This window comes from Oncorhynchus mykiss, chromosome 15 (assembly GCF_013265735.2).
Source record: "Oncorhynchus mykiss isolate Arlee chromosome 15, USDA_OmykA_1.1, whole genome shotgun sequence".
Classification (NCBI taxonomy): domain Eukaryota; kingdom Metazoa; phylum Chordata; class Actinopteri; order Salmoniformes; family Salmonidae; genus Oncorhynchus; species Oncorhynchus mykiss.
In genome coordinates this window covers 66,518,974-66,530,569 of record NC_048579.1, presented here as the reverse complement: position 1 = coordinate 66,530,569, position 11,596 = coordinate 66,518,974, and the positions used below count along the sequence as shown (strand labels likewise).

Below are 11,596 nucleotides of genomic sequence, written 5' to 3'. Positions count from 1 at the left end.
GATTATAACACAGATTAAAGTTGGCTGTACAGGTATGCATAGTCAGATTATAACACAGATTAAAATTGGCTGTACGGGTATGCATAGTCAGATTATAACACAGATTAAAGTTGTCTGTACAGGTATGCATATTCAGAATAAAACACAGATTAAAGTTGTCTGTACAGGTATGCATATTCAGAATAAAACACAGATTAAAGTTGACTGTACAGGTATGCATAGTCAGATTAAAACTCAGATTAAAGTTGTCTGTACAGGTATGCATAGTCAGAATAAAACACAGATTAAAGTTGTCTGTACAGGTATGCATAGTCAGATTATAACACAGATTAAAGTTGTCTGTACAGGTATGCATATTCAGATTATAACAGATTAAAGTTGTCTGTACAGGTATGCATATTCAGATTATAACACAGATTAAAGTTGTCTGTACAGGTATGCATAGTCAGATTAAAACTCAGATTAAAGTTTTCTGTACAGGTATGCATAGTCAGAATAAAACACAGATTAAAGTTGTCTGTACAGGTATGCATAGTCAGATTATAACACAGATTAAAGTTGTCTGTACAGGTATGCATATTCAGATTATAACAGATTAAAGTTGTCTGTACAGGTATGCATAGTCAGATTATAGCACAGATTAAAGTTGTCTGTACAGGTATGCATAGTCAGATTATAACACAGATTAAAGTTGTCTGTACAGGTATGCATAGTCAGATTATAACACAGATTAAAGTTGTCTGTACAGGTATGCATATTCAGATTATAACAGATTAGAGATTAGAACGGAACTCATGAAACATAGTTACATTTTTTTCATTCTATCACCCTGGATTCTAACTGGTCATCTTTAGTTTAGTTCATGCCTTCATATTTCATATTATGCAGTCATATCCCAGTGTTGTTGAACTGATTGGTGTGATATAAGACTTGTTCCCTTTTTAAACAAACAAACAACTTCAGATTCTCCTTATCGGGTTTCTCCATCTTGGGAAAGAAAAGCGTAGCAGTGAGGCCAAGGGAGCGAGGACATTGTTTCTGTTGTTTCCATGTAAATCTATGGAGAGAACAGAAGGAGAGAGAGAGGGCAGGCCGGAGGAACTAGTGAACTCACTCTCTAATGACCCGTTGAGCTGCAGATACAATAGGGCCACTTCCCCTGTAGTCACTGCAGGAAGCTCAACTACTAGCATGACTTCACAATGGCACCCTGTTCCCTATTTAGTGCAATACATTCTGGTCAAAAGTAGTGCACTATATAGGGAATAGGGTGCCATATGGGACATAACACTCTCATTTTCTCTTTCACACCATAGAGGCTATTCAGACCTGCTGTGGTTTATCTCTCTCTGGACAGTAGCTAACACCATAGAGGATAATCAGACCTGCTGTGGTTTATCTCTCCCTGGACAGTAGCTAACACCATAGAGGATATTCAGACCTGCTGTGGTTTATCTCTCTCTGGACAGTAGCTAACACCATAGAGGATATTCAGACCTGCTGTGGTTTATCTCTCTCTGGACAGTAGCTAACACCATAGAGGATATTCAGACCTGATGTGGTTTATCTCTCTCTGGACAGTAGCTAACACCATAGAGGATAATCAGACCTGCTGTGGTTTATCTCTCTCTGGACAGTAGATAACACCATAGAGGATATTCAGACCTGCTGTGGTTTATCTCTCTCTGGACAGTAGATAACACCATAGAGGCTCTTCAGACCTGCTGTGGTTTATCTCTCTCTGGACAGTAGCTAACACCATAGAGGATAATCAGATAATTGGCCCAGCGTCGTCCGGGTTTGGCCGCGGTAGGCCGTCATTGTAAATTGGTTCTTAACTTACTTTCCTAGTTAAATAAAGGTTAAATAAAACCATTATAAAAAAAATATAAATAGCAGCACACATTAAGACAGAAATACGAACACCTAATGAATGGGTTAGTGACTCTGCTGTCTAAACAACCTGTCCATTCATCATGCCTTAACAAGCTAGTCCCCAGTCTAGTGACGGTTTACAAAAACTATTTTGGTCCAGTCAAGAATTCCTGTGTACCAGTTTGATAATAGTCCTCTCTCCCTCCCTACCTCTCTCTGACCTCTGCAGGGTTACCTAGGCGATGAGAAGGCCTACATCGCCACCCAGGGTCCCATGATCAACACAGTGAATGATTTCTGGCAGATGGCCTGGCAGGAAGACTGTCCTGTCATCATCATGATCACCAAGCTCAGGGAAAAGAACGAGGTACGGGTGCACTCACTCACTCACTCACTCACTCACTCACTCACTCACTCACTCACTCACTCACACACATACACACACACACACACACACACACACACACACACACACACACACACACACACACACACACACACACACACACACACACACACACACACACACACACACATACACATACACACACACACACACACACACACACACACACACACACATCATGCTCAGGTAGCATCAGGCTCAGGTAGCATCAGGCTCAGGTAGCATCAGGCTCAGGTAGCATCAGGCTCAGGTAGCATCATGCTCAGGTAACATCATGCTCAGGTAGCATCAGGCTCAGGTAGCATCATGCTCAGGTAGCATCAGGCTCAGGTAGCATCATGCTCAGGTAGCATCAGGCTCAGGTAGCATCATGCTCAGGTAGCATCATGCTCAGGTAGCATCATGCTCAGGTAGCATCAGGCTCAGGTAGCATCAGGCTCAGGTAGCATCAGTCTCAGGTAGCAACAGGCTCAGGTAGCATCAGGCTCAGGTAGTAACAGTCTCAGGTAGTATCAATCTCAGGTAGCATCAGTCTCAGGTAGCAACAGTCTCAGGTAGTATCAATCTCAGGTAGTATCAATCTCAGGTAGCATCAGGCTCAGGTAGCAGCAGTCTTGATTTGTCATGCTGATCAAAGCACTAATCAAATGACATTTTTCAGTATATTTATATGGTTTCTATGCTTTAGAATGACTGGGAGAAAAGTGATTTATTCTCAGGATGATTTTTTTTCTTTTTAATACCCGGGAAAATATTCAACCCTAACACACACACACAAACACACACACACAAACACACACACACAAACACACACACACACACACACACACACACACACAAAGTTAGGTGTAAACAAATAAGTACGTGATTCTACACATGTAAATTTGACAGGATTACATGACATAATCCTGTTTATCATGTGTTATTGACAGGGTTTACATGACATAATCCTGTTTATCATGTGTTATTGACAGGGTTTACATGACATAATCCTGTTTATCATGTGTTATTGACAGGGTTTACATTACATAATCCTGTTTATCATGTGTTATTGACAGGATTTACATGACATAATCCTGTTTATCATGTGTTATTGACAGGGTTTACATGACATAATCCTGTTTATCATGTGTTATTGACAGGGTTTACATGACATAATCCTGTTTATCATGTGTTATTGACAGGGTTTACATGACATAATCCTGTTTATCATGTGTTATTGACAGGGTTTACATGACATAATCCTGTTTATCATGTGTTATTGACAGGATTTACATGACATAATCCTGTTTATCATGTGTTATTGACAGGATTTACATGACATAATCCTGTTTATCATGTGTTATTGACAGGATTTACATGACATAATCCTGTTTATCATGTGTTATTGACAGGATTTACATGACATAATCCTGTTTATCATGTGTTATTGACAGGGTTTACATGACATAATCCTGTTTATCATGTGTTATTGACAGGGTTTACATGACATAATCCTGTTTATCATGTGTTATTGACAGGATTTACATGACATAATCCTGTTTATCATGTGTTATTGACAGGATTTACATGACATAATCCTGTTTATCATGTGTTATTGACAGGGTTTACATGACATAATCCTGTTTATCATGTGTTATTGACAGGATTTACATGACATAATTCTGTTTATCATGTGTTATTGACAGGATTTACATGACATAATCCTGTTTATCATGTGTTATTGACAGGGTTTACATGACATAATCCTGTTTATCATGTGTTATTGACAGGGTTTACATGACATAATCCTGTTTATCATGTGTTATTGACAGGATTTACATGACATAATTCTGTTTATCATGTGTTATTGACAGGATTTACATGACATAATCCTGTTTATCATGTGTTATTGACAGGGTTTACATGACATAATCCTGTTTATCATGTGTTATTGACAGGGTTTAATGGATCAATAGTGATTGGTGATACGATGACATGTGTAATGATTAATAATGCTGTCTGTTCCAGAAATGTGTTCTGTACTGGCCAGAGAGGCGTGGTATCTATGGCAAGGTGGAGGTGCTCATTAACAACGTGACAGAGTGTGACAACTACACCTGTCGGACCCTCAACCTGAAGGTACTTTTCACTCAGGGATGGAACCCATTGACCGTACTGGGTCGCTGTGGGTTTCTAGCTATTTACTATACACTTAATTAACTCTCCAATTGAAAATCTACACTTTTATAAGATCATGTTTTGTTGACTCATACCCAGATAATGTTGACTCACCCTATAGGCCCTTACTCGTACGTGTGACCAAAGCAAACTTTGGAGAAAATAAAACACTTCAAAAACCCCCACCTGAAACATTTATTTCAAACAGACCGTTTCCAAAATGCTTGCTATTTTCTCAGAGCATGATGTCATCCTCCTGAGGAGGATGAACTGACCAATCAGCGATCTACTTGCATTAATATTTTTTATGACCGGTATACACCCACACCATTCTGTTGTTGGGGTACAACCACACCATTCTGTTGTTGGGGTACACCCACACCATTCTGTTGTTGGGGTACGCCCACACCATTCTGTTGTTGGGGTACGCCCACACCATTCTGTTGTTGGGGTACACCCACACCATTCTGTTGTTGGGGTACGCCCACACCATTCTGTTGTTGGGGTACGCCCACACCATTCTGTTGTTGGGGTACGCCCACACCATTCTGTTGTTGGGGTATGCCCACACCATTCTATTGTTGGGGTACGCCCAGACCATTCTGTTGTTGGGGTATGCCCACACCATTCTGTTGTTGGCGTACGACCACACCATTCTGTTGTTGGCGTACGACCACACCATTCTGTTGTTGGCATACGACCACACCATTCTGTTGTTGGGGTACAACCACACCATTCTGTTGTTGGGGTACGCCCACACCATTCTGTTGTTGGGGTACACCCACACCATTCTGTTGTTGGGGTACGCCCACACCATTCTGTTGTTGGGGTACGCCCACACCATTCTGTTGTTGGGGTACGCCCACACCATTCCAACACAGAAAATCTGCTTTATAACATAATTTATAAAAAATGTTGAGAAGAAAAACTATTTCACTCACATTGTCATTGATTATAGGTTATATTTCATAGAAATCTGTAAACACTGGACAGTTACTTTAAACTAGACTGAAACCACCATCTTGATCTTACTCAAACTCTCTGTGTGTGTCTTTGTCTCTTTCACAGCAAGGGGCCCAGAGTCGTGTGGTGAAGCACTACTGGTACACATCGTGGCCGGACCATAAGACCCCAGACAGCGCCCAGCCCCTGCTCCAGCTGATGAGAGACGTGGAGGAGGACAGGACGGGCTCCCTATCGCAGGGACCCGTCATCGTACACTGCAGCGCAGGGATTGGCCGAACGGGCTGCTTCATCGCCACGACGATAGGCTGTCGTCAGTTGGAGCTGGAGGGAGTGGTGGATGTGCTGGGGATTGTGTGTCAGCTCAGAGCGGACAGGTGAGTTACTTACACCTGGAGTATTAGACAGTATGTGGAATATGTCCAGACAGCTGTCTGTTTACAACAGACAGGTGAGTTACCTACACCTGGTGTATTAGACCGTATGTGGAATAGGTCCAATGTAGGACAATATGTTTACAACAGACAGGTGAGTTACCTACACCTGGTATATTAGACCGTATGTGGAATAGGTCCAGACAGCTGTCTGTTTACAGCAGACAGGTGAGTTACCTGGTGAAGATAAAGCCATGTCCTCTTTCCTTCTTGTATGCTACTGTGTTTGTGTTGCTCTAATGACCATCAGTGATTACAGGCAGGCAGGCAGGCAGGCAGGCAGGCAGGCAGGCAGGCAGGCAGGCAGGCAGGCAGGCAGGAAGGATGTGGCTGGGTTAGGACAGACAGACAGTCAGGATGGATGTGGCTGGGTTAGGACAGGCAGACAGACAGTCAGGATGGATGTGGCTGGGTGAGGACAGTCAGACAGACAGTCAGGATGGATGTGGCTGGGTGAGGATAGACAGACAGTCAGGATGGATGTGGCTGGGTGAGGACAGTCAGACAGTCAGGATGGATGTGGCTGGGTGAGGACAGTCAGGCAGACAGTCAGGATGGATGTGGCTGGGTGAGGACAGTCAGACAGACAGTCAGGATGGATGTGGCTGGGTGAGGACAGTCAGACAGACAGTCAGGATGGATGTGGTTGGGTGAGGACAGTCAGACAGACAGTGAGGATGGATGTGGCTGGGTGAGGACAGTCAGACAGACAGTCAGACAGACAGTCAGGATGGATGTGGCTGGGTGAGGACAGTCAGGCAGACAGTCAGGATGGATGTGGCTGGGTGAGGACAGTCAGACAGACAGTCAGGATGGATGTGGCTGGGTGAGGACAGTCAGACAGACAGTCAGGATGGATGTTAGGGGGGATGTAGGTGGGTGTGACATAAATCATGCTAAGAAACTTGTACATGAGAAACGTTGTTTTTTTTTTACAAGAGAGGGACAGAACGTGATAATATGTTCCTATCTCTTTCAAACACACACACACACACACACACACACACACACACACACACACACACACACACACACACACACACACACACACCACACACACACACACACACACACACACACACACACACACACACACACACACACACACACACACACACACACCCACTCACCCCCTGAGCCTGAACAGGGTTTAAGCTGAAATATCTCCCACAGCCTGTCTGTTCCAGGATAAAGCACTCATCCATTAGGATGAAGCAGTAGCCTGCAGCTCAACAGGGTATCAAGGACTTCATAATGTTGCCTTGGTTGAGCTTTAGTTAATCATTGAACAGAATGTACTGAAGCAAACTGCCACTGTACCGTTTAGATGACTGAGTAAGAGTTTAAATGACCTTTTATCATGACTAATTACCACAGGATTAAATGAGCTGGAGAGAATCCTAAATGGTTAATGTATTATGAGACAGAACATTGGTACATAATGTTCCAAATGTTCAGCAGCGCTAAAATAAGAGATGTTTTTCAGTCACAGTATGAGATGGATTCATTATATTTCAGACAGTAGCATGGCCACAACTGATGGAAGGTTTAGTTTAATGAAATGACAGTATGAGATGGATTCATTATATTTCAGACAGTAGCATGGATGGAAGGTTTAGTTTAATGAAATGACAGTATGAGATGGATTCATTATATTACAGACAGTAGCATGGATGGAAGGTTTAGTTTAATGAAATGACAGTATGAGATGGATTCATTATATTTCAGACAGTAGCATGGCCACAACTGATGGAAGGTTTAGTTTAATGAAATGACAGTATGAGATGGATTCATTATATTTCAGACAGTAGCATGGATGGAAGGTTTAGTTTAATGAAATGACAGTATGAGATGGATTCATTATATTACAGACAGTAGCATGGATGGAAGGTTTAGTTTAATGAAATGACAGTATGAGATGGATTCATTATATTTCAGACAGTAGCATGGCCACAACTGATGGAAGGTTTAGTTTAATGAAATGACAGTATGAGATGGATTCATTATATTTCAGACAGTAGCATGGATGGAAGGTTTAGTTTAATGAAATGACAGTATGAGATGGATTCATTATATTTCAGACAGTAGCATGGCCACAACTGATGGAAGGTTTAGTTTAATGAAATGACAGTATGAGATGGATTCATTATATTTCAGACAGTAGCATGGATGGAAGGTTTAGTTTAATGAAATGATAGTATGAGATGGATTCATTATATTACAGACAGTAGCATGGATGGAAGGTTTAGTTTAATGAAATGACAGTATGAGATGGATTCATTATATTTCAGACAGTAGCATGGATGGAAGGTTTAGTTTAATGAAATGACAGTATGAGATGGATTCATTATATTTCAGACAGTAGCATGGCCACAACTGATGGAAGGTTTAGTTTAATGAAATGACAGTATGAGATGGATTCATTATATTTCAGACAGTAGCATGGATGGAAGGTTTAGTTTAATGAAATGATAGTATGAGATGGATTCATTATATTACAGACAGTAGCATGGATGGAAGGTTTAGTTTAATGAAATGACAGTATGAGATGGATTCATTATATTTCAGACAGTAGCATGCCCACAACTGATGGAAGGTTTAGTTTAATGAAATGACAGTATGAGATGGATTCATTATATTACAGACAGTAGCATGGATGGAAGGTTTAGTTTAATGAAATGATAGTATGAGATGGATTCATTATATTACAGACAGTAGCATGGCCACAACTGATGGAAGGTTTAGTTTTATTGAAATGATTTTCCACTCCTTGTATTTCATAGCATGTTACTAACAGACAGACAGTCAGTCAGGATGTTACTAACAGACAGACAGTCAGTCAGGATGTTACTAACAGACAGACAGTCAGTCAGGATGTTACTAACAGACAGAGAGTCAGTCAGGATGTTACTAACAGACAGACAGTCAGTCAGGATGTTACTAACAGACAGACAGTCAGTCAGGATGTTACTAACAGACAGACAGACAGTCAGGATGTTACTAACAGACAGACAGACAGACAGTCAGGATGTTACTAACATGCTACCACTGTTACTGGTCCATGTTGTTATTTTAGCCGTGATTCTAATGGCTGCCTTGTCTCTGTGTGTCTTTTCAGAGGAGGTCTGATCCAGACAGGGGAGCAGTACGAGTTTGTCCACCACGCCTTGAGCCTCTTCGAGACACGCCTCTCCGCCGACACCGGCCAATGAACAGAGGCCAGGAAGTTTTCGTTAAAACATGCCAGGTTTTTCCAGGAAGTGGAATTTAATTTCTCCCTGGCGGGAAGGACCTATCTTACCCGGTGACTGTGAGGTCATGTGACTAATGAGGAAGTGGATGTTTGCGTGACGATTGGATGGTAGATGTCCTTGTGGGCTTTGTCTTTGTGGACATGTATGGACAGCCTGGACTGCTATTGGCTGATTGATTGAGTCTCCTTACAGAGAGAGAGATGGAGGTATGGACCGGTGATTTTGTCTCTGAATGTAATGTATCCTTTCTTCTCTTCCTCTCTTTCCTCCTCTTCTTCTACTACTTCCTGTCATTCGTGAGCAGCTCTGCTTCTGAAAACGTTGTTGTGAGCAACCTGCCTCTGTCCAATCAAACTCTCTGATACTGCAGCTCTGTCCAATCAGATTGCCTGATATTGATTCCGTAGTATACCTACACTCTGACCTCTTACTACTATGCGCTATAGTGGATGGGTAGGTAGTCTGTGGTCCTTGAATCGTCCATGGTGTTTCTATTAAAAAGGAAAAAGTACGTTGTTGAAATGAATAGCACTTGTCTTTGTGACTTTACTAGGATATTTTTGAATTCTGATTATTTTATTTATTTTTAACTATGTGTTGTTACACAAAGGTTATTATTCTGAAGACTGTTATATTCCATTGGAGGTTGGCTTTTCTCTCAGTAACACACTAGAAGCTGCCCCTCTGCCATATACTATACCTCTAATAGCATGTTGATCATCCATTGAAAGATCAGTGTATGAAAGGTGAGGGAACGATTGGGCCTGTCTGCACGGCCACTACACATCAAAAGGTATTTTCACCATGGGGATGGCCATTATACACACTGAATTGGAAGCAAATAACAAACATAAAAAGCCAGCCGACACGCAGGCCCTTCAGGAATTGAGTTTGGCAGCCCCCTGCTATAGGCCCCTCCTGTAGATCTACCGTATTCACAGAGAACTGTCATGGCCGCCGTGTGATCCAATGTTCCATACCAAAGCTCTCTGTTATCAGGTGCCGTGTGATCTACCCTGGCTCTGAAACGACGTTTCATCAGTAAATCAATATTTAATAACAAAACCTTTTTCTTTTCAGAAAATCAGTTATTTTCCCATTTCTTATCTTTCACATCCATCCTCAGGTATATTGTGTTGACCATTAAAGGCCCCGTGCAGTCAAAAACATGATTTTGTCCCCCCCCCTGTGTTTTATATATATATACACACATACTATGATGTTGGAATAAGGCAGTTAATTGAAATTGAGATAAAAAACGGCTGCGTTGGGCCTTTAAGCATCACAGATATATGACAACTTTCTTTACCAAAATGTAAATGTTTGCGTTTAAATGACATGTCATGTTTAATTGTTGATCATATAGATTAAATTATAGTAATAATAATAATGATTTTTAGTTTTATACAATATTAAGATAATGTTTTGATGTGTAACAGTAAACTCATGATCGTTTGGTACTTTTAGACATGTTTTCTCTGTATGACTGAATGGTGTAGATTCCCACACACTTTATCTCTAGAACCAACCAATTATTACAAGGATAACGTCAATCAGACACTTATAAAAAAAAATTGTCTGGATTATCTGACCCTGATTTCAAACTCTGATATACTGTAGCTTCTAAATGCCGAATACATACAGTTGTAGTAAGAAGTTTACATACACCTTAGCCAAATACATTTAAACTCAGTTTTTCACCATTCCTGACATTTAATCCTAGTAAATATTCCCTGTTTTAGGTCAGTTAGGATCACCACTTTATTTTAAGAATGTGAAATGTCAGAATAATAGTAGAGAGAATTATTTATTTCAGCTTTTATTTCTTTCATCACATTCCCAGTGGGTCAGAAGTTTACAGACACTCAATTAGTATTTGGTAGCATTGCCTTAAAATTGTTTACCTTGGGTCAAAAGTTTTGGGTAGCCTTCCACAAGCTGCCCACAATAAGTTGGGTGAATTTTGGCCCATTCCTCCTTACAGAGCTGGTATAACTGAGTCAGGTTACACCTAGGTAGGCCTCCTTGCTCGCACATGCTTTTTCAGAATCTGCCCACAAATTGTCTATAGGGTTGAGGTCAGGGCTTTGTGATGGCCACTCCAATACCTTGACTTTGTTGTCCTTAAGCCATTTTGCCACAACTTTGGAAGTATGCTTGGGGTCATTGTCCATTTGGAAGACCCATTTGCAACCAAGCTTTAACTTCCTGGACTGATGTCTTGAGATGTTGCTTCAATATATCCACATAATATTCCTACTTCATGATGCCATCTATTTTGTAAAGTGCACCAGTCCCTCCTGCAGCAAAGCACCCCCACAACATGATGCTGCCACCCCCGTGCTTCACGGTTGGGATGGTGTTCTTCGGTTTGCAAGCCTCCCCCTTTTTCCTCCAAACATAACGATGGTCGTTATGGCCAAACAGTTCTATTTTTGTTTCATCACACCAGAGGACATTTCTCCAAAAAGTACAATCTTTGTCCCAATGTGCAGTTGCAAACT

General features: G+C 41.3%; 1 protein-coding gene across 1 annotated transcript in view; it reads left to right on the top strand.

Moving 5' to 3' along the window:
- LOC110515929 (receptor-type tyrosine-protein phosphatase R-like) overlaps positions 1–10,852 on the top strand; it is a 33,868-nt gene extending 23,016 nt beyond the window's left edge. The window contains exons 8-11 of the mRNA XM_036945009.1: positions 2,105–2,242; positions 4,292–4,402; positions 5,510–5,781; positions 8,957–10,852. Coding sequence (XP_036800904.1) covers positions 2,105–2,242; positions 4,292–4,402; positions 5,510–5,781; positions 8,957–9,050 — 615 coding nt within the window. The 3' untranslated portion in view covers positions 9,051–10,852. The remainder of the gene's footprint in view (positions 1–2,104; positions 2,243–4,291; positions 4,403–5,509; positions 5,782–8,956) is intronic.
- Positions 10,853–11,596: the final 744 nt, after the last annotated feature.